At 42.8% G+C, this 24,535-nt stretch overlaps 1 protein-coding gene and 1 long non-coding RNA gene across 2 annotated transcripts; one reads left to right on the top strand and one right to left on the bottom strand.

The window, feature by feature from the left end:
* Positions 1 to 1,027: 1,027 nt before the first annotated feature.
* LOC115103255 (angiopoietin-related protein 4-like) lies at positions 1,028 to 8,513 on the bottom strand. Its single transcript, XM_029624076.2, has 7 exons — positions 7,876 to 8,513; positions 6,758 to 6,868; positions 6,557 to 6,647; positions 3,613 to 3,726; positions 3,369 to 3,464; positions 2,604 to 2,882; positions 1,028 to 2,432 (listed from the first exon to the last, which is right to left on the bottom strand). Exons 1-7 carry the CDS (start codon positions 8,395 to 8,397, stop codon positions 2,248 to 2,250), a joined length of 1,398 nt encoding a protein of 465 aa, XP_029479936.1. The 5' UTR covers positions 8,398 to 8,513; the 3' UTR covers positions 1,028 to 2,247.
* LOC135563053 (uncharacterized) lies at positions 6,799 to 23,915 on the top strand. The gene is made up of 2 exons (XR_010460249.1): positions 6,799 to 6,886; positions 23,704 to 23,915. It is a non-coding gene; the product is annotated as an uncharacterized LOC135563053 (long non-coding RNA).
* The last annotated feature ends 620 nt before the right edge of the window (positions 23,916 to 24,535 follow it).

Consider the following 24,535-nt stretch of genomic DNA (forward strand, 5'->3'; position numbering starts at 1 on the left):
CAGGGGATGAGAAGGCAATCTTTAGTTGCGACATCCATTTTTGGACATAAATGAATGATATGTACCCATTAATTATTGAAGAATAAAACATATAAATGCCTCATGTGCTTAGTTCAACTGTCGTATTCCATCAGAAGCCAAAATATAAGCTTGTTTAACTCCAATGTTTGTAAACAAAGTAAATTTAAACAACCACTGTATAGACTAAAAACATGATTAAAATTATAATTTCTATATCATGGATGGTCAGTCTTAGCATCCATAGTCCTGTCTATGAATGAGAAATGTAACCTCAGATTAATAGACAGAGCTATGAATGTAACGACTGACCAGCCATTATATTACAACTATAGTTGTAACCATGTTTTGAGGCATAATAGTGTTTGTTTACATTTACTTTGTTTACTAACGTTGGAATAAAACAAGCTTATATTCTGGGTTCTGATGGGATACGAGCTCATGAGGCATTTGTTTTATAAGTTATATTCTTCAAGAATCAATGGGTACAAATCATTAATTTATGAGTCCAAAAATTGACATAGCAACTGCTTATTGCCCCTTGAATAGAGTAACAGTGTTATTATATGGTGCAATCCTTTAGTGTGTGAGCTGCTTTTGTTGCATTTAATATCAAGCAAAACTTCTGCAGTCAAGAACAAAATTCTTATAGCAAACAAAAATAATTATATTAAAAGCAAAACACAAACTCAAAAGTAACATATTGCAAAGTCGGTCCCGGGATGGGAGACTAAATTGTAGCTGGAAGTGGTGATAGATAAACATGTGGAAAAAAATGTCACATGGGAATGTATTTTTTCAGGAGGGAGTAACACTACATGTGATTCTTCACACATATTTTTTTTTTTTTTAAATATATTTAATGTGTCCGACAACCACATGATTTCTTCATGTGGTCTTTTTTTGATACTCAATTCTGGTCATTGGCTCACTTCTGGATTGTGTTTCCAGCTGCATCAGTGTGTTTGATCAGAGATCAGACAGAGAATTGGCTGTTTCATGCCAAAGATCAATTTCATTGGCTGGTTCATGCCAAAGATCAGTTTATTTTCTCTTAAAAAAACAACAGCAATTTTACACAACTGGAAAACTTGAACTAGACCATATAAATTACAAACAGGTGATAGCAGAAATATATAAAGATTCTTTACAACTTATAAATAAAGAAGGCACAAAAAACCTCAAGTCATCGACAAGAACACTAGAGAATTTTACATGTTACAGTCAAGGTTCTGAGGAGACAGAACATTCATTCATCATACACTAGACAGAAATAGATGACTCTGGTCATTTTAAGAACAGTCAATGTGACTGAAAGATAAAAAATCTCCACGAGAATACAACAGTGGATCGTGAGCTTACTTTGATTCAAAATAAAACTGCAGGAGAAGTAGGTTTACATTGTACAGAAGCTGGAATGGTGTTTGCTCCATAGAATAACTTTAAATTTAGACAATGAAACCACCATTGTTGAAAAAATACTTTACACACGTTCTGTCTCATTACATCCTGTAATTCTGTAATTATAGATTACAGTGATTATTTCTTTATATAATGCCTTTGGAAAGCTAATGGCATTACTTTCATGTGGAAAAACAGCAAATTGTTTCAGTCACCATTTGGTCCATACAATCAGATTAAGAAACTCTCTAGAGCTGCCCCACTTGTACAACTACAGTGTTCATGCTGACAAAACTTTGCTCTAGCTAGAAATCACTGTTAAAACTCTGGGAGAGCTCTTGCATTCAGAAACCACTGTCAGATAGGTCTTAACGTGGAAAATGCTTGGTCTCTTGCAACACAAAACACATGTTGGAACTCGCCTCATTCTGCTGCATTTATTGATGCAGTCTGAGAGGCCCAAGGTTGCTTTAAACAGTGATTAAGAGTGAACTCATACCACAGCTGTGGTGAAACACCCTTGCTAACTTTCCACTGCTAGATTCACATGCACATGTACTTTTTAACATCTTAAAGATACATTTATGCATTGTTCGGTTGTGAATCTAGCTGAGAGACTTTAAGACTTTTGAAAAACAGAGAATTGGAAACATGGAGCCCATTCAAGTATGAGTTATTTCGTTTTTTATAATGGCCTTGTCTTTGTTGGAAGTCTCACTGGGTGAAGCCAGGACTGACTGGGTAGCAACCCAAGTCATCGGCTAACCACCTCTAACAGTGTTTCAGTTCAAGAGGAGAAAATGTGTCAGAATGCTGAGCGTCTTTCCTCTATGACTTGTTCTCGATCACAGCGGGGGCGATCATCATGACGGTGGTCTTCAGGGGATAGTAGTGGCCACGCCAGGTCTTCCAGAAGACCCCCTGCTTCCTCTGATGCCTCTGCTTGGGAGGAGGGCTCATGAAGTAGCGGCCGTTCAGGTTGGAACGTCCACAGTTGCTGAACCACCAACCACCTGGAGAAAGAGCGCAAACATCTGGTTAAATTGGCATTGCTGCTACATTCCCAATTTGAGTCATAGAGAGATAAACCTTAGACTAAATAAATCTTAAATCGTAGACTAAATAAATCTTAGATAGAATTCAGCAAAATAGTAACTTTGAACTTTGAAAAAGAGGAGACGTACCAGAGAGGTGTTTGGCACAGTTGGTGTCGCTCTTCTGGTCATTGTCTTGGTCGCGGGTGGAGAAGGGCAGGCCGGAGGCCTCGGTAGCCAGGGCGCTCTCCAGGTTGCCGTTGGAGGTCTCTTGGATGTGGAGGGCGTAGTGGCTCTGCTCCCCGCCGAGACGGATGGGGTATTGGATGCTCTCAGAATCGTCCCTCCAGTCGGAGAACTTAACCTTGAGGATGTAGTCTGTGTCTTTGACCACGGCGCTCATCTTCTCAAGACCAAGCCAGAACTCACCTAGAGAGAGAGAGAGAGAGATCAAAGGAGTTAAAACCTGATATGTGGCTGTGGTAGCATGTGCAAAGTCTCCATACATGTGTCCAGATATCTCAGTGTCTTCTTTAATTTAAAGGATCTGATCGTAACAGGGCTGGTAATCACTTAATCTAATTTAACAGGAATAGACCATGCGATTTGGTCACTTCTGGCACCTAAAGCCACCAGGGACATTAAAGCTGGAGATTAGAGGGTTGTTTATGCTAAACCTACCATATCAAAATCCATTTGATCCCTCGATCTTGATATCTACAATCCTGTATCAGTGTTAGTATCACTGCTTGTTAATCAAACTGAACCGGGAGGTTTCGGGTCAAGAGCTCTGTGCTGTACTGTTCTATGCTGTGGATGTGGGTGGTACTGTCCGACCCTCGGTGTGACCTCGCTAGCTAGCTCCAGAGGAAAGTATTGAGGGAGATGATAAAAGACAACAGAGGATATATTTACCATTCAGACTGCCAAAGCCGCTCTGGTAGGCCTGCCATAGCTGGTCAAAGTCAACTGAGCCATCCTGGCGCCTCTGGATCACGGTCCAGCCACCTTCTGTAGAGAGGAAAGAAAAAGAGCAGTGGGATTAGTCTTTTTTTTTACTACTGCCAACTGTCATACATGTACGGATACAATATGTTCATAAACTAAGCTATAGGGTAACCTTATACGGTGAGCCAAAATCCTGGCTAACTCCACTTACCAGTTGTCATTTCGCAGAAGACTTCAAAGGATTGGGAGTTTAATGGCTGAATGGTGTACACTCCGCTGGCCGGCTCGCCTCTCAGGAACAGCTCATGGCAGTCTGAGGCCATCTCTGAAAAAAACAAAGACAAAAACACAACACGGTTCACCAACTGTTCTCCCACACTTCGTATCTCAAGACAGTATCAGTACACATCGTCAAGGTCTGTGTTCTAACAGTGCCTTGGCCTTTCCCCTTCGCTGGCACAAATATTCTATTTATAAATGACTCATTCAACTAGAAAACAAAAACTCTGATTTCTTATCTTGAGCGCCTTGAACAGCAGCCAACATAGAACTTGTTTGTGAGCTATGGGGCAAAAGTCCTCTCTGCCTCTGACAACTCCACTTGTTTTCTACTGAGGGAATTCACACCTGTGTGTATTGAAGTGGGGGTTTGGTGGGTCCAAGCAGAAGTAGTCACTTAAGTCAAATATTACTGTTTTTAAAATATTATTTTGTAGGGATGTTTACCTTTCACTTAATAACTAGGTTAGATGTTCAGGAATCAGGATACATCTGGTTCCCTATCTGGGTTCCCTATCATTGGCTTCTTCATTGTAGCTCTCCAGGTCTGTGAATGCTGAATGTTAGCCCATAAAGAGGCCTTATCGTGAAGTGGGTTTATTAGTAATTGTAAACCTAACAAAGCTCAAGAGTTAATGTGCTGTGCCCTAGTCTGACCTGCCCGGAACAAAAGAGAGCTTAGTAGCGATTGGTTGCTGTGCACATGAGGTAGAATGAGAGAGAGACAGCCAGGCAGCATCAACAAAAGGTATGGGGGGCCCAGTGGCTGTCATGTGCCTGATGAGGCATGAGATGGTGCACACCCTTAATGTTTTCCAGAAAAGAGTTCAAGTTTATTTTATGCCGACTTGATAGATACTGCATACGTTCATCGGCTATGATGCTCTTTATCAGCACCAATTGTCTAAATAAATATTTTCATTGAATTGGAGCCAATCAATCGATATTGGTTTTGGTTTGATTGATATTGATTTGACTTGGTTGCTATTGAACAAACATAAGAGCAGACCACGGGACCCCAATGCATCACTCTTCTGGAATAACCCTTTCAGGCCGAAGCATGAACTCTATTGGTTAACGGTACGTGGTTGTGGTCGCGGTTTGCCTTGGCGGTCAGGGTTTCCTCTCAACTTTGGCACACTTCTCATTCATCTACGGCCGGAGAAGCAGGGGTCTACGGGGATGGGGAGAGGGGAAGGAGGGATGGAGGAGGGGAGAAGAGGGACTTTTGACTACTCTGATAGATCTGGGGGAAAGGTTGCACATTCTTGAGGGATGTATCACTGTTTTATGGTGAGAGGGGAAAATGGGAGGGCTGGAAGGAGGGAGCAAGGAGGTATGCAGTCAGTGCCTTCAAAACAACAAAAGGATGTATGTACAAAGTTCACCAGACTAAATTAAACCGCCTCCTTTTCCTTGCCTTCTTTCATGACTTTTCTGGCTCTGGGCCAAATGACCTAATCTGAGGAACATACACTCTTAATAAAAAGGGTTCCAAAACGGTTCTTCGGCTGTCCCTATAAAGAAACCTTTAATGTTCCAGGTAGAACTCTTTTGGGTTCTATGTAGAACCCTCTGTGTGAAGGGTTCTACATGGAATTCAAAAGGGTTCTACCTGGAACCAAAAGGGTTCTCCCTAGAACCAAAAAGTGTTCTTCAGAGGGTTCTCTTATGGGGATAGCCAAAGAACCCTTTTAGGTTCTAAATTTGCAAAAACTCCCCCTCCTCCGCCCCAAGCTCCATCAGATTTGTGAGTTATCCATCTGTGATGGGGATGTGACCCTGAGTTAACACTGTCCGAGACAGCTGAACTATCCCCCAATTGGAGTCCAGCCAGATGACTTGTTTCTTTCATAGAATTCCTGAAATCCTGCACGTTTGCTGTGAGACGACTCATTGTGTTCTGCTGGGTGACTGCATCTCACAATTCTGGGCCTGTGGGTTCACCTTTCACCTACTTTCCTCAGTGGCTATCAGACAGTGGGAAATAGTGTAAAACCCACTATTTAGATAGAACCACAAGTCACGTTGCTTTTGACTGAGAGAGCGATAATTTACTTGTTTTAACAGGCAATATACTGAAATGGTATGTATGATAATGTTACTTTCTTTTTCAATCAACTCTGAGTAGGTCAATCACATATCTGACCAACATCCATAAAGTGACATGGTTTGCATAGGTCACATTCAGAGTTAAATCATGACTCACATATCCTGTATAGGCCTATTGATTCATTCATATCCCTCAATGCTGACTTTTTAGTGAGACCAGACCCCAGCTAGAGCACTAAACAGGAACTTGCCATGAGTTAATCATTGTTCCATTGCCAGAAATCCTGGAACTAGTGTCTGAACTTTTCCCTACTTGGCCATGATCAAGCTCCATATAGCACTGATGAAAGCCCACAGTATGAGCTGGCCACAGTAGTACAGTTCAGATGTTAACAGCTGTCTGGTTTGGGTGTAGGTTGAGGACATCATGATCACTTTTACAATTACTGTACTACTGTATTAAGTGTGTAAACTAACTCCATTGACACTTCCTACTGTGATATTTTTCTTTATACTGTGAATATATTATATTTACTGTGAACCCAATGAAAACGTTCCTTCAGACAAGTAATGTACTTTTTCAGTCATTGGTAGGTGCATTAATTGGCATGGCCAATCACCTGTGCGTCGTTTTTCGCGGGCTTGGGGCAAATAGATACGTGCAGGCAATTATCTGCTAATTACTGTCTAACCTTCACGTCATTTAGAGGGAACTCCAGTTAAACTTCACGTTTTATGCCTCAAAGCAGATGGCATGGGAGGTCAATATTTGTCTGGGCGTCAATTTAAACAACGGATTTGACATGAAGCTTGGCTTTACTTACCGATGGGTGAGTCGCGCTGCTCAATGCTGCCATTTTGAACGGCCTCTTCTGGTTTACGCCTGAATGCTGGTCTCTCTTTTTTCAGCTGAATCTGAGTGAGCAAGGAAAACGACGTTTTAAATAATTCATAATACATAATAGCCTCATGAATTGTTTAAATAATTATACATGGGTTAGTGATATTCACCGAATGTTTCATACCTGGTGTTGCAGGGTCCTGATGCGCACGTTCTGCTTTTCAAGTTTATCTTGCTGGAGTTGGATTCTGTTGACCAGGTCATCAATACGTTTATTCTGAGCTTCCAGCATCCACTGAAATAAAACAGACAGGTACCCTGTTAGTCTTTCTCCTGTGACATAATTTTAAGTAGCCTAGGTTTCATATAACATAGGAATAGCCCACCACAAAGCCGATATTGTGATCTGTGTTTTTAGACTATAACTATGTGCTTGTACTTTGAATGGGGGCGCATTTCACATAGCCTATCCGAGCACATTCAACAGCGTTTGTAATTTCCAACCAGGTAGTCTGGTCACATAATAACGCGGGGGTTTCCATCCCACAAAAAAGTCAATGGCAGGTCTTATAGCAGCTCCACGTGATCTTTAAATCAAGAGTGACATTTTCCTCTACTGGGCTATGTTCCAAATATCATGGTTTAAATATAATTCACACATTCTGAAACGAATGCGTGCAGTTCCTTTGTCTGGCAAACGTTTAGCACGTAGTCCACGCACTCCAGCACAATAAACACACCCACTGGCATGCCTTCAGACATTGCTTCAGGCTGAATATCTATAAATCCCTTTGAGTCAATGTAAATAATCCCAGACCAACTGTTATTGTCCATCAAAGTGCATCTATTGTCCCCCTCCAGTTGTTCCTCTGAACATCAGCAAATAGGCCATTTGCCAAACTATTATGCATGACTAATGTAGGAGAAAGTATAATACTAGTAGTCTACTGTATTACGCATTACTTAATGTTAATCAATGAATCTATTTGCTGTGGTGTTTTGTTATGTAAATTAATATGCCAGGCTGCTCACTGCAAAAAGCATTGTATGGTAATTCCTTCATTCAACTGAAGCAATGAGAATTTAAGTGATCAGAAATGAATGGATACAATGGAAACTGCAGAGAAGTAAACTCACAAAGGGGGAGACATGCAGCAGTTAGCTTACAGTCTGTCTTGTTAGTAATCTATTTTTATCTCAAGTCATTTGATTCCCTTCCTTTTCACCAAATGCACAATTGTATCATAGCTTATTTTCCGAACACAATGAATGACCAAATAGAGTCATGGATTCCCTCCTTACCTGAATGATGCGTGCATCGCTGTAGTTGCCTGTGTTGCCCATGTTCATGTCGGGCAGCCCCTCTCCCTGCAGCATGTCATCCATCTTCTCTTCCAGCTTGTTCATCCTCTCATCCACCCGCTTCCTCTCCTGCTGCATCTCCGCTGTCTTCTCCCTCAGCTCGGCCGTCTCGTTGAGCACCTGGACCTCCCTGTCCTCCAGCCCCCGGGCCTTGGCCTTCAACACCTCGCCCTCCGCCTGCAGCCTCTGGCTCTCCTTGCCCAGGTCCGCTGCAGTGCCGTTGAAGACCTTCAGCTTGGCAGTGATGTCCCTCATCTGGCCCTTGGTTTTGTCCACATGCTCCTTGAGGCCTTGGCCTAGCTGGAGCAGGCCATGGGCAATCACATTCACGTCGTCCCACGCTGCATACTGCATCTTCTTCTCCTTCCCGCTGGTGGCCGAGCCTCCTCTCCTTTCGAAGGGGTTGCCGGTGGCCATCAGAATAACCAGGCAATGAGTCAGGGTTGCTAGTGTTGTCTTCATTGTTGCCTGCTTTCCTTTGTTTGTTCGTTGGCTCAGGTTCTTGGTAGTTTTTTGTCAGGTGGTTTGCAGAACCACCCTTCTCTTTCCAGTTTGTTGCTTGAGCTCAAGATCCTACCTCTCTGTGCAGAGCACTTTGGTTTTATACTTTCAGAGCCCTTCAACTACAGCTGGCTGGCTGATCTGATTGGCTGGCCCGAGCAGAGGGGGGAGAGCTGCTCTCAGGTTTCTCCCCCGCTCAGTTAACTCTTTATGTCAAGCGACAGCGTGAGAGGGGAGCAAGGGATGTAAAGTAACAATGAAGCCAATTTCATCACTACCTGTAAAATACAGTAAACAAAGAGATTTCAGTCAAATTATTGCACATTGACATGCACAGCTGTACAATAAAAGACAGCTTTATGTGCAAACACATCTAACTACTCATAATGTTTCTACTATCACTATACTGTCTCTATCATTCAGTACCCAGAAAAGGGGTTCAGACATGTCAGTGCACTTACATTGACAATCACACAGCTGTATGGTAAAGGATAGATGAACTCACTTTGTGTAATAAACTTGATGACGTAACAAAGAAATGGTTGATATCACTTCAAACAAGAGAGGAAAGCCTATGCTGATTGATACTTTACACCGGTTACTTTGCTGTTGATAATGTTATTGTTATGGTGTGATAATGCTATGGCGTGACAATGCTATGATAACGTTACGGTGCAATTATGTTGCGATAACGCGATGGTGGGATAACGTTGTGATAATGGTAGGATAATGGTACAGTGGGATAATGTTACGACAATGTTATAGTGTGATAATGTTATGACAATGTTATGGTGTGACTTGAACATAATATAAAAATGACAAGTTACCATTACTTTCTATAAAGAGGTTAGGTAGTTATTACAGGTAAAGCTAAGTGTATGTTATTTTCCGAAACGCTTAAAAATCGGATTATTTATGTGTATGTAACAGTATAACTTTAGTCCGTCCCCTCGCCCGAACCAGGGATCCTCTGCACACATCAATAACAGTCATCCATGAAGCATCGTTACCCATCACTCCACAAAAGCCACGGCCCTTGCAGAGCAAGGGGAACCACTACTTCGAGGTCTCAAAGCGAGTGACGTCACCGATTGAAACACTATTAGCGCGCACCACCGCTAACTAGCTAGCTATTTCACATCGGTTACACTCACCCCTCTTTTGACCTCCTTTTCCGCAGCAACCAGTGATCCGGGTCAACAGCATCAATGTAACAGTATAACTTTAGTCCGTCCCCTCGCCCATACCCGGGCTCGAACTAGGGACCCTCTGCACACATCAACAACAGTCACCCACGAAGCATCGTTATCCATCGCTCCACAAAAGCCTGCAAGGGGAACCACTACTTCAAGGTCTCAAAGCGAGTGCCGTCACCGATTGAAACGCTATTAGCGCGCACCACCGCTAACTAGCTAGACATTTCACATCGGTTACATGTATGTACATGGGATGGTGCCCACATTGATCGTGCCCCCGCTTATAAATATTTTGGCATCTGGATTGACGAAAAGCTATGTTTCAAAAAACATATTGATGAGTTAGTTACGAAGTTAAGAATTAAAGAATAAGGATAGGCTTTTATTCAATTTTTGCCTAAAATGACATACCCAAATCTAACTGTTTGTAGCTCAGGCCTTGAAGCAAGGATATGCATATTCTTGATACCATTTGAAGGGAAACACTTTGAAGTTTGTGGAAATGTGAAAAGAATGTAGGAGAATATAGCACATTAGATCTGGTAAAAGATAATACAAAGAAAGAAGCAAAAGCTTTTTTGTATTTTTTTGGTACCATCACCTTTGAAATGCAAGAGAAAGGCCATAATGTATTATTCCAGCCCATGTGCAATTTCGATTTTGGTCACTAGATGGCATCAGTGTATGTGCATAGTTTCAGATTTATCCAATGAAAAATTTGCATTTCTGTTAAATTTTGTATCAAGACCGCCCAAATGTGCCTAACTTGTTTATTAATAACTTTACATGTTCAAAACTGTGCACTTTCCTCAAACAATAGAATGGTATTCTTTCACTGTAATAGCTACTGTAAATTGGACAGTGCAGTTAGATTAACAAGAATTTAAGCTTTCTGCCAATATCAGAAATGTCTTTGTCCTGGGAAATGTTCTTGTTACTTACAACCTCATGCTAATCGCATTAGCCTACGTTAGCTCAACTGTCCCACAGGGGACCCACCAATCCCGAATAAGTTTTAAAGGAATAGGGCATGGCTTTCATTAAATAGCAGAAAACAAACAATTCAGTCGACATTTATGCTCGTTATAGATTATGTCGATATCGTCAAATGAATGCTGCTGCCACTGCAATTGAAGCCAGTGGACGCAGTTAATAATAGCACACAGTACACATCCATGCTTTCTGTATCAGAAAGTAAGCTGTCCGTCTTTGAAGTCTCGTAGATCGAAGAATTGCGCTATTTTTGTTTATAAAGCCCTCTTACACAAACTTCCACCGTACCTCACTTTATTGTTAACTTACAGAAGTGTGAGCTATCAAGACCCGATCTCAGGGAAGGATAACTCTAGAGATCCCTTCGATCTCCACTGAGTCAGGGATAGAGATTCCTTCGACCTCCACTGAGTCAGGGAAGGATAACTCTAGAGATTCCTTCGACCTCCACTGAGTCAGGGAAGGATAACTCTAGAGATCCCTTCGACCTCCACTGAGTCAGGGAAGGATAACTCTAGAGATCCCTTCGACCTCCACTGAGTCAGGGAAGGATAACTCTAGAGATTCCTTCGACCTCCACTGAGTCAGGGATGACTGACTCAGGAGATTCCTTGTATCTCCAAAGAGTTAGTTAATTTTGCTTTTAGTTTTTTAGCACCTTGTGGAATAATCTAAAACTGGATGATTTGTTACCTCGAGGGCAATTCATTATATGAAACAGCTTTTTGTCAATCCAGATGCCCAAATATTTATTATGGCCGATTGAGGATCTTTTTACTGAAGAATGTGTTTGTTTTCTATGATTGTGTTTTGCATCTTTGTTTTGTTTTTCGTAACGCATTGATGTGTATATTTTGGTGAATATTTCTTTAATTACAGCACTCTTCTGTAAAAGAGACCTTGGTCTCAGCATGATAACAGGTTTTTGATAAACAAGGCTTTAATAGCTCAAAATGTTACATTGCATATAAATGTGCATAGATAATAATTTGACAAAATATATCCAGTGTGTAAATAAACATTCTGTCTTGCGTCCTCCATAAAGAAAAATGACTGATTATACTTAGATAAAGGAAGTCCAGCCAGGTCTATAATTATTGGCACCCTTGATAAAGATGAACAAAACATTTATAATACAAATACTGAGCTATATTGTATGCTAAAAAATATATATATATTTTCATGTAATCTGACCATAGTACCGGTTCCAATCCAAGTGCCAATGCCGCTTATCAAACTCCAGGCGGTGCTTATCAAACTCCAGGCAGTGCTGTGGTCAAATGACATGAAAATAGATATCTTTGGCCACGCACACCAGTGGTGGGTTTGGTGTTGAAAAACAGAAGCATATGCAGCGTACCTCATATGGTAAAATATGGTGTTGGATTATTGATGTTATGGGGCTATTTTGCTTCCACTGGTCCTGGGGCCCTTGTTAAGGTTTTTCCAATAATTATGTACCTGACTGTACTTCTTAATAAACTGAATATCATTTCAAGTCTAGATTTGTTTTGAAGCCAGTACAGAGAAAACACAATCGGAGAAACAGCTATTTGAGGCAGCCTAATTGTATGGCTGGGATAAATTCAAGCCGGTTGCGGATGTGTGAGGTCACTGGCACTGTGTTGGACGTCAGGAAGAACACGCTGTATGATTTGGCCTGAGGTAGTCCTCTGTTAGACTTGCTGTGAGGTAGGAGCAGTGTGAGAATTAGGGGAAAGTTCACGCATAGAAAATGCCCAAGTTAAGGCAATTCCCAACATTCAGATGTAACACCCCAGCACGGAGAGCACGGGGAGCACGTAGGCGATTCATGACCTGGGGCTAGACCACAAAGAAAAGGAGTTAACCCCCTCTTGTCTGCACCGGAGGCTAAGTAGGTGAAAGGTAACCAGCAGACTTCTTACTGTGCTTGGCAGGGAAAATCACTGCAGTTGAACTATAAATCATTACTAACGCTGCTGAAATGTGACAAATATCCGTTAGTTTGATTAAGGATCAGGGAGTTTATGAAGACCGTCAAAGAACAATCATTTTTATACAAAAAATAATATTTTGTTGCCCAATCTTAGGAAGGATATAGATTTACTCTAAATAAGAACCTTTGTAAAACATTTTTTTTGTACGACTTAGCCTAAGCCAAATGAGTTATCAAATAACATTAATAAGGTCAGAGTAACTGACAGAGACTTGTTGAATGGAAACAGATGTGTTGCTGAAGGCTTTTGAAGAGCCGGAAAAGCTGACAATTATTTGTCTGTGGCAGGAACATGCAAGAAAGAACACTGTAGCCTGTCCACAAACGTGCTGTCCTACTGTATCTCAGGACTAGTGTTTCACTGATAGTGTGACTGACGGACTGTGTCACAAACCACAGCATGTTCTAATCACATAATCATTCAGTCAATGTTAAATGTTGGCTTTAAATATGTTTTAAAGATGTTACTATATTGCCTATTTTTAGATAGTTTCTTATTTGGGGATGTTTAATCCCCATGGGTACAATATATTTTTGGCAGTGATTGAGACAGGAAATGACACAAGACAGCTGCAATAAGCCAACCTTTCCTGTCTTGGAAATGTCCGTTTGTTACTACAGTGTAATTACCATTCCACAATGAAACATGTACTTTGAATTAATACCTCAAGCCCTGTTTTTATCATAAGTGACTGTCAGAGTGTAATGATTAAGTTGTTTCCATGAAGAATCACCTTACTCTTTAACATTGTTGTACCTAACCAAACAAGATTCAATTCAATTGATTATTTACATTATGGAAGAGAACCAGCATACACAATATAAACCAAGGAAGGAAGGACTCAATATTCTCTGTCAATAGTTATATGCAGGACATTCCTAGGAGACTGGCTAAACAGGGGTTTTAACTAAGAAAAGTCAATGATGCTGGAGGCTATGGGAATCTGGCGCCTTCCAGCCGTCTGTGACTGATCATCACCCGAACCACACCTACAGCTGCTTATTCAATTCCAAAATGGCCGCTCTCTCAGCATGACGACCTTTTACCTAGATTCTAAATGCAGAACATCTGTATGGCCCACTGAAGTCCAACAGTCATTCACATATAGGGAAGGATGGATACCACATGCTCAGAATGAATGTTGAAATGGTGGACCCCGGTGTCCATGAATATGAGATTGTCTTTATTTGTTTAAACTTTGTTTCAACATTTTTACACATATGTATTTTTTTTCCTTACAATGTACACTGGACAAACTGTTCAAAAATAACATCTTATATTAGAATTGAGTGAATGACTAATGCTGTATTGTCAGGAAGTGACCTACCTAGCTAGGTATGTAGCTAAATATACAGAAAGCTGCTAAAATAAAGGAATCACCAACATTGTTACGGTTTTCTTCTGGTGAAAGAGAGGCGGACCAAAATGCAGCGTGGTTAATTTTGTACATCTTTAATAAAGATGAAAATACAACAATCTACAAAACGTGAAAAAACCGAAACAGTCCTATCTGGTGCCACAAACACAAAGACAGGAACATATACATTATCCAAAGCATGATGGGATGTTAATTGCTTAATTAACTCAGGAACCACACCTATGTGGAAGTACCTGCTTTCAATATACTTTGCATCCCTCATTTAATCATATGTTTACTTTAACTTCTTTGGGACTGGGGGGCAGTATTGAGTAGCTTGGATAAAAAGGTGCACATAGTAAACTGCCTGCTACTCAGAAATAAAAATCACTGGATGTTTTGGAACTACTGAAAATAACGCGCCAATGTAAACTGAGATTTTGGGATATAAATATGAACTTTATCAAACAAAACATACATGTACTGTGTAACATGAAGTCCTTTGAGTGTCATCTGATGAAGACCATGGTGCTTGCCTACGGAGCTGTGAGGGGAACGGCACCTCAGTACCTCCAGGCTCTGATCAGGCCCTACACCCAAACAAGGGCACTGCGTTCATCCACCTCTGGCCTGCTCGCCTCCCTACCACTGAGGAAGTACAGTTCCCGCTCAGCCCAGTCAAAACTGTTCGCTGCTCTGGCCCCCCAATGGTGGAACAAACTCCCTCACGACGCCAGGACAGCGGAGTCAATCACCACCTTCCGGAGACATCTGAAACCCCACCTCTTTAAGGAATACCTAGGATAGCATAAAGTAATCCTTCTCACCCCCCCCCCTTAAAAGATTTAGATGCACTATTGTAAAGTGGCTGCTCCACTGGATGTCATAAGGTGAATGCACCAATTTGTAAGTCGCTCTGGATAAGAGCGTCTGCTAGATGACTTAAATGTAAATGTAATCATCAAAGGTTAGTGATTCATTTTATCTCTATTTCTGCTTTTTGTGACTCCTCTCTTTGGCTGGAAAAATGGCTGTGTTTTTCTATGACTAGGTACTGACCTAACATAATCGTTTGGTGTGCTTTCGCAGTAAAGCCTTTTTGAAATCGGACACTGTGGCTGGATTTACAACAGGTTTATCTTTAAAATGGTGTAAAATACTTGTATGTTTGAGGAATTTTAATTATGGGATTTCTGTTGAATTTGGCGCCATGCAATTTCACTGGCTGTTGGTGAGGTGGGACGCTACCGTCCCACATATCCCCGAGAAGTTGATTTGGCAGTTACCCGTATGTTTGTCTCGTGACGACAAGACGTAACATCTCCTTCCTCAGTACTTGCAGTGGCTTTGCATTCAATGATGTTGGAGGCAGTTTATGGTAGATACATTAACATAAAATTATCTGGCAACTGCTCTGGTGGACATTCCTGCAGTCAGCGTGCCAATTGCACGCTCCCTCAAAACCCGAGACATCTGTGGCATTGTGTTGTGTGACAGAACTGCACAATTTAAAGTGGCCTTTTATTGACCTTGTGCACCTGTGTAATGAGCATGCTGTTTCACCTGCTTCTTGATATGTCACTCCTGTCAGGTGGATGGATTATCTTGGCCATTTGTGAGAAGATCTTAGTGAGAAATGCTCACTAACAGGGATATAAACACATTTTTGTGGGTACGGAAAATGTCTGGGATTTTTTATTGCATGGAACCGACACTTTACATGTTGCGTTTATATTTTTGTTTGTGTATTTCATGTATGATGCTACACATAATTGTTGATGGGATAACTACCCAATAATTGTATTATTTTGTTGTCTAGTATAGGATCGATGGATGATCTAATTGGCTCATTTTGTAAATGGAAAAACATCCTAAGATTACAAAACTGTTGTTCAGGTTCAAATGGCACATGACGTTCTGGTGAGTCAGTGCTCATTTTGTGGTGCTGGGAATACAAAAACACATTAAGTCCTTTTTCAGAGCTGATCTGATTGGTCAAAATACCAATTAGTGAAAGAAAAAAATCAATTGGGCTGCCTGTGTAAACGCAGCCTTAGTTATTGGCATATATCACTCCTCTTCTCTCCACCATGATAGCTGATGTGTGGTGAGCGGTCTGGCACAAAATGATTGCCGAGCATCACTAAAATGGGTGCTAGACATTGGTGGTGGAAGAAGTGAGTTTCCTACCTTGCAATTCAGAACCTACTGTAGGTGGAAAGGAGCTATATAAATGCAATCAATTATTATTACTGATACAAATGTGCAGAGCTAATTGGGGATATTTTAGTACCGGTAAATTGATTATTTGCATAGTGTAAGTTGGAGGGTCATGCAAGGAAAAGCACACTCCCGCCCTCTTGTAGCAGTAATCCATGCCAATGTATACAACAATTCGGAAGAGGCCGAGGGGCCGCATCCGTGGTTGTCCCACTGCTCTATCCTCAGTCTAAATACCACATCACATTCAAGCCAGGACTGGTTTTCCCCTCATCCCGAGAGACGAGAAATATTTAATATGACTGCTGGGTACTCAGCACCTCCCAAGCAGCAGTGGATAGAGAAAGGATTTCCTGTGAGGGCTCAGCAGATGCTGTCTATCTTGGACGGGAACGGTCCCCGGTGTATAGGAACCCACCTCAGAGGCTCTTCAACGTTTGACCGCTGCTTCTTTATGAGTTCATTGTGCCAAACTTCCTCTCAGATTTGCTTTTGTAACCTCTCGTGCTCCTCCTACTAAAGTCCATATGTGAGGCATGTAACATGCTCCGTTCTTTAAAAATGTAACCTAGGTGACAGAATATGTACAGTACATACACTGAGTGTACAAAACATTAAGAACACCTGCTCTTTCAATGACATAGACTGACCAGGTGGATTCAGGTGAACGCTATGATTCCTTATTGATGTCACTTGTTAAATCTACTTCAATCAGTGTAGATGAAGGGGAGGAGACACGTTAAAGAAGGATTTTTTTGTATGTGTGCCATTCAGAGTGTGAATGGGTAAGACAAAATATCTAAGTGCCTTTGAATGGGGCATAGGTAGTAGATTTGTGTTAAGAATTGCAACACTGTTGAGTGTTTTACTGTGTATCAAGAATGGTCCACCACCCAAAAGACTTCCATACAACTGTGGGAAGCATTGGAGTCAACATGGAGTCAACAGCATCCCTGTTGAACACTTTGAGGTGAACAGAATAATCCCTATTTTTTTTATTTTTTTGGACCCCTTTTTCTCCCCAATTTCGTGGTAGCTACTATCTTGTCTCATCGCTACAACTCCCGTACGGGCTCGGGAAAGACGAAGGTTGAAAGTAATGCGTCCTCCGATACACAACCCAACCAAGCCACACTGCTTCTTAACACAGCGCCATCCAACCCGGAAGCCAGCCACACCAATGTGTTGGAGGAAACACCTGGCAACCTTGGTTAGCGTGCACTGCACCCGGCTCACCACAGCGGTCACTGGTGCACGATGAGACAAGGATTTCCCTACCGGCCAAACCCTCCCTAACCCAGACGATGCTAGGCCAATTGTGCATCGCCCCACAGACCTCCCGGTCACGGTTACAACAGAGCCTGGGCGCGAACCCAGGGTCTCTGGTGGCACAGCTGGCGCTGCAATACAGCACCCTTAACCACTGCGCCACCCGGGAGGCCACGGGAATAATCCAAATTTAACCGTATAGTATATCTTTTCAGTTTTTAACGTGAGGATATGAGTAAATTCATATTCACAATACTTGTCTAAACTCTGGGAGTACTGACATGACGTTGCATACAATTATGTAAAAAGAATCATAACGATACTTATAACTTTGCAAAATACCAAAACAGTGCAACATCTTAATATGAATAATATAGTACCATACCACCCTTCTTTCACACAGCTTACTATGCCATGAGCCTCAGCAGAATGTGCCTGTCAGCCTGCCCTTCTCTGTCCTTACATGCCATCACCTTAGCTAAGAATAATTAGGATTCATAATAGTGATTACAATTCTTTGTTTAAAAGCCATACAAAGTCTGAAATCATTCCAAAAAGTGCATGTACATTTTGAGTGACCTCTGTCTTTTTGATACTCAACGGTTAAAGAAATGTTGACCCAATGCATCTTTGGAGGGTTTTGAAAAAAAGACAATGCGTTTTCTGGTAAGATAGCACAAAGTCTTTTTTTCTCTCCCCAATTTCGTGGTATCCAATTGGTAGTTACAGTCTTGTCCCATCGCTGCAACTCCCGTACAGACCCGGGAGAGGCAAAGGTCAAAAGCCATGCTTTCTCTGAAGCACAACCCAATCGCACTGCTTCTTGACACAATGCCAGCTTAACCCGGAAGTTAGCCACACCAATGTGTCAGAAGAAACACTGGCAACCATGTCAGCATGCACTGCACCCGGCCCTCCACAGGAGTTCGCTAGAGTGCGATGGGACAAGGACAGCCCGAACCCAGACGACCCTGGGTCAATTGTGCACCTGGTCGCAGCTGGCTGCAACAGAGCCTGGACTCGAACCAGGATCTCTAGTGGCACAGCTAGCACTGCGAGACAGTGCCTTAGACCACTGCGCCAGTCAGGAGGCCACAAAGTAATTATTAGCTTATTATTAGGTAATATGTATTTTACCAATTAATTTCTAAGTATAGATCAGTTAAATAGCAAACTATAAAATAAAGGCATTTCTGAAACTAATCTGGCGTCCCTTTTGGATTCCACACCACCTCTGATCAAACATGCCGCGTAGCTAGATGTCGGCCCTGGGACCCTCTTGGTGGTATTTGCACAGGTCATGTTTGACTGCCAAATGTATGCAATGGCTGTGTGTGCACAGCAGCGATGCTCTGTCCCAGGGTCACCTCCAATGTCACTTGCTGATTCATTAAGGGATGACACAGGTTTGGTATGCCTGAACATGGCATGGGCCAATTCAGCATGCACCCTGCATGCTCAGAGGTACCGCCAGTAAGCATGGGTAACAGCTGTTCTTCAGCTCGGTTGTTTCAAGTGCCAGGATGCCCAGGGTTTACTGGCATGCTTACTGGAAAACATGCTTACAAGACAAAGTGAGAGTAGATAGTGTGTGGGTGTTATAACTCAAGTTTAACACAAGCAGGTAGCCTAACGGCTTTGGGCCAATGACTGAAAGGCTGCTGGTTCGAATCCCTGAGTTGACTAAATGAAAAATCTGTTGATGTACCATTGAGCAAGGCATTTACATTTACATTACATTTAAGTCATTTAGCAGACGCTCTTATCCAGAGCGACTTACAAATTGGTGCGTTCACCTTAAGACATCCAGTGGAACAGCCACTTTACAATAGTGCATCTAAATCTTTTAAGGGGGGTGAGAAGGATTACTTTATCCTATCCTAGGTATTCCTGAAAGAGGTGGGGTTTCAGGTGTCTCCGGAAGGTGGTGATTGACTCCGCTGTCCTGGCGTTGTGAGGGAGTTTGTTCCACCATTGGGGGGCCAGAGCAGCGAACAGTTTTGACTGGGCTGCGCGGGAACTGTACTTCCTCAGTGGTAGGGAGGCGAGCAGGCCAGAGGTGGATGAACGCAGTGCCCTTGTTTGGGTGTAGGGCCTGATCAGAGCCTGGAGGTACTGAGGTGCCGTTCCCCTCACAGCTCCGTAGGCAAGCACCATGGTCTTGTAGCGGATGCGAGCTTCAACTGGAAGCCAGTGGAGAGAGCGGAGGAGCGGGGTGACGTGAGAGAACTTGGGAAGGTTGAACACCAGACGGGCAGCGGCGTTCTGGATGAGTTGTAGGGGTTTAATGGCACAGGCAGGGAGCCCAGCCAACAGCGAGTTGCAGTAATCCAGACGGGAGATGACAAGTGCCTGGATTAGGACCTGCGCTGCTTCCTGTGTGAGGCAGGGTCGTACTCTGCGGATGTTGTAGAGCATGAACCTACAAGAACGGGCCACCGCCTTGATGTTAGTTGAGAACGACAGGGTGTTGTCCAGGATCACGCCAAGGTTCTTAGCGCTCTGGGAGGAGGACACAATGGAGTTGTCAACCGTGATGGCGAGATCATGGAATGGGCAGTCCTTCCCCGGGAGGAAGAGCAGCTCCGTCTTGCCGAGGTTCAGCTTGAGGTGGTGATCCGTCATCCACACTGATATGTCTGCCAGACATGCAGAGATGCGATTCGCCACCTGGTCATCAGAAGGGGAAAGGAGAAGATTAATTGTGTGTCGTCTGCATAGCAATGATAGGAGAGACCATGTGAGGTTATGACAGAGCCAAGTGACTTGGTGTATAGCGAGAATAGGAGAGGGCCTAGAACAGAGCCCTGGGGGACGCCAGTGGTGAGAGCGCGTGGTGAGGAGACAGATTCTCGCCACGCCACCTGGTAGGAGCGACCTGTCAGGTAGGACGCAATCCAAGCGTGGGCCACGCCGGAGATGCCCAACTCGGAGAGGGTGGAGAGGAGGATCTGATGGTTCACAGTATCGAAGGCAGCCGATAGGTCTAGAAGGATGAGAGCAGAGGAGAGAGAGTTAGCTTTAGCAGTGCGGAGGGCCTCCGTGATACAGAGAAGAGCAGTCTCAGTTGAATGACTAGTCTTGAAACCTGACTGATTTGGATCAAGAAGGTCATTCTGAGAGAGATAGCGGGAGAGCTGGCCAAGGACGGCACGTTCAAGAGTTTTGGAGAGAAAAGAAAGAAGGGATACTGGTCTGTAGTTGTTGACATCGGAGGGATCGAGTGTAGGTTTTTTCAGAAGGGGTGCAACTCTCGCTCTCTTGAAGACAGAAGGGACGTAGCCAGCGGTCATTTAACCCTAGTTGCTCTGGGATAAGAGTATTGGCCAAATCAGGGTTTCCCAAACTTGGTCCTGGGGCCCCCCCTGGGTGCATATTTATTTTTTCCCTCTAACACTACACAGCTGATTCAAATAACCAACTCATCATCAAGCCTTTGATTATTAGCCTTTATTAGTGCTAGGGCAAAAAAACAAAACTGTAATGTAAATGTTGGTGTCTTTTCATGTTCCAGCTTCTTAGAAAGAGATCAGAGATGAAGATTCTGCTGGTTGCATACATATACATAGACAGCACAGTAGGTTGGTGGCACCTTAATTGGGGAGAACGGGCTCGTGGTAATGGCATGGTTTCCATGTGGTTGATGCCATTCCATTTGCGCTGTTCCGAACATTATTATAGACAGCAATATGATCTAGGGAGTTTTTTCTAGCCACTGTGCTTCTACATCTGCATTGCTTGCTGTTTGGGGTTTTAGGCTTCAGGCAGCGCAGGGGACACAGTTCATTGGCTTCATCACAGCAGTGTTTACTAAAGAAGAGAGTCTCTTTTTTACACTCCCCATAGCACAAAAACAGGTCTAACAATAACAGCAACATGTCTGACCCTGCCTTGTGGCTCCAACAGGCAGTCGCTCTTTGCACCTGCTATTTGCACTGCCACTTTGTTGAGTAGTGGGAATTGTGGGAAACTGATCCAACATATGCGACGTGGGGGACTGCACCTTTGAAAATAAATGGTTCTAGATTTCATTGACCTATCCTCGTGCTATTTGTATGAGCTAGTGAAAAGTGAAAAGTCTTGAGTGCTATGAGGAAATTATTTGTTTCTGTGGCTGGTGTTGTAGTCCTAAAGCGCTCTTTCTCATTCCCACTGTCTGTTATGGTCACAGTAATCTCGGTTAACCCAGATCTAAAGTCTTGCGTAATTGGTCAGACACTCAATTAATTTCTGGGTCCATACTTGTTAAGAGAAGAGAGTGAACACGGATTGGAACCAGAACGAAGAGCTTCAGCCTCTCTCTTTGCAAGTTAGGGACAAGTCTATGGGCAAAATGTCCCCTCCCCTTCCGAAATTCGAAAGATACTAACACCTGTGAAATCGTGATTTGTCCAAAGCAAAGGAACTAATGGTGCAGGATGTCTCATGCATCACGTTGTGTCATGACAAATCTACGGTAACATTTATGTTTACGTAGTCTGTCCACTAGAGATTATGGTCACACATGTTGAGGACATACACATGTTCTCTTCCCCATTGTTAATGTCCTTCTCATGCACACAGGATCGAAGTTGGCTGCTTTAGGCTGAAGTTATTTTCAGGTTATTGGGCTAGTAAAAGTTCACCACATCCTAATTTGGAATTTCCTGTGCATGAAATGGCGTCAATGGAAATTAGTGTTCCTGCCTCTGTTTTTGTTTCTTTTTGTCTTTCGACTTAATTAATGTGCTTTGCTTATGCCCCCATCTGTGTGAACTTGCACCCCATCTTGGAGCTTAATTTAAACAGGTTGTGCTGCAATTAGTGGCAGGAAATGGATGCTCTGTGCTTAAGGGTGCACTGCAGTTTAGAGAAGCAGTGAATGTCTGCTAGTTTCCTCGGAGGTGATTGTCTGAAGGCCTTTGTCTGTGGTCCCACGGGCCCCATTAGTAAATATGAGCACCTTGACCGTGGTCACTGTCAGGGCAGTAAATCAGAGGCCTCTCTTCCCCACGAGGTCCCCTGACCCAACCACAGCATGGGGGGGCTATCCTTAAGCCAACCTGTTTGTCGTGCCAAGTGTCTGATGGAGACTTGTGTCTGATGAAAACTTATAATCACCCCTAGCGTAGTGGCCATCTATTGGTCGGATGAAGCTAGTCTTACATAAATGAATTTCCATTTGACAATCTTCATTAGACAATCGTAATTGTACATCATTACTTTTAATTAAGTCTCCAAGGTCTGTGATACAATAGTTAGATATAGTATAGGGTGTTCAACATTGGTTAATCAAGGACCAGAGTGTGGGCCTATGCTGTTTTTGTTTGCTATTGCCTTATAATTACATTGAAGCTTGGGCAACCAGTTTTGTGGACTGCTATTAAATCTAATGAATTGCCAAGGACAAAAGAACAGGAGTTGTACCTCAATGTACAAACCTCATATGCAGAGAGCACAGTAAACATTACTTCACGAGATAACTTGTCTCAACAAGAACATCAGCTCCAGAGGTCGTCATTGTATTGTTGACTATGACATACCCTGCAGACAAGTCACCCAGCTGTTTTCCCCCTGCTCTGTACAAGTAGATGCCTTGAAGGCCTGTAGACAAAGAGGGAGTGGCCTTAGTATGGAGCTGTTTGGGGGGTGTGGAGATAGAGGGAGGGAGAAGGAGAGAGGAAAAAACACCTGCCACCCACTGATCGAGATGGTTCACTTAGGAGTGGTGTGGTGTGATGAGAAGTTAGCTGACACCTTTTTGTTTTCACCCCTTTTGGGGCGGCAGGGTAGCCTAGTGGTTAGAGCGTTGGACTAGTAACTGGAAGGTTGCAAGTTCAAACCCCTGAACTGACAAGGTACAAATCTGTCATTCTGCCCCTGAACAGGCTGCCCCTGAACCCACTGTTCCTAGGCCGTCATTGAAAATAAGAATTTGTTCTTAACTGACTTGCCTAGTTAAATAAAGGTCCCCCCCGAAAAAATGATGTTGTTGACTGAATCCCACCTGAAGACATCGGTCAAAAGCATGAAATTTGCCTGTGAGAGTAGCAAGCGTTAATTCACATACACTGTTTAACATATGCCAGCATAATTGTCTTGAAAATCCATGATAAACAGTTGTATTTTCTCTCAAAATTTGAATTGCTAAAATTTTCCAGCCATAGCCTGCCTAAGCTATATATAGTGCATTCTGAAAGTATTCAGACCCCTTGACTTTTTCTACATTTTGTTACGTTACAGCTGTCACATATACTCCCTCTCCGGCCTCTAGGTCACCGGGCTGCTGACGCACACCTGTCACCATCGTCTCGTGTGCCTCAAAACACTCACCTGGACTCCATCACCTCCTTGATTATATTCCCGATATCTGTCACTCCCCTTGGTTCTTTCCTCAGGTGTTATTGACTCTGTTTCATGTCGGTGCGTTGTTTGTGTTTTGTGTTCATTGTTTATTTTATTTATTAAAACACTCCCTGTATTTGCTTCCCGACTCTCAGCGCACTCGTTACAACAGCCTCATTCTAAAATTGATTAAATATTTTTTCTCATCAATCTTCACACAATATCACATAACGACAAAGCAAAAACAGGTTTTTAGAAATGTTTGCAAATGTATTAAAAATAAAAAACTCATCATCACTTAATACCTAGGTTTACCTCCACTGTATTCACATCCTACCATACCTTTGTCTGTACATTATACCTTGAAGCTATTTTATAGCCCCCAGAAACCTCCTTTTACTCTGTTCTAGACGACCAATTTTCATAGCTTTTAGCCGCACCCTTATCCTACTCCTCCTCTGTTCCTCTGGTGATGTAGAGGTGAATCCAGGCCCTGCAGTGCCTAGCTCCACTCCTATTCCCCAGGCGCTCTCTTTTCATTACTTCTGTAACCGTAATAGCCTTGGTTTCATGCATGTTAACATTTAGGGAGGAGGCTTCTAGTTTGTTTTATTCACTGCTTTAGCACACTAGCCGTGCCTGAATCCTGGCTTAGGAAGACCACCAAAAATTCTGAAATCTTCACCCTTACAACATTTTCAGACAAGATAGAACGGCCAAGGGCCTCCCGGGTGGCGCAGTGGTTAAGGGCGCTGTACTGC

The sequence above is a fragment of the Oncorhynchus nerka genome, linkage group LG20 (genome assembly GCF_034236695.1).
Source record: "Oncorhynchus nerka isolate Pitt River linkage group LG20, Oner_Uvic_2.0, whole genome shotgun sequence".
In the NCBI taxonomy this organism is placed as follows: domain Eukaryota; kingdom Metazoa; phylum Chordata; class Actinopteri; order Salmoniformes; family Salmonidae; genus Oncorhynchus; species Oncorhynchus nerka.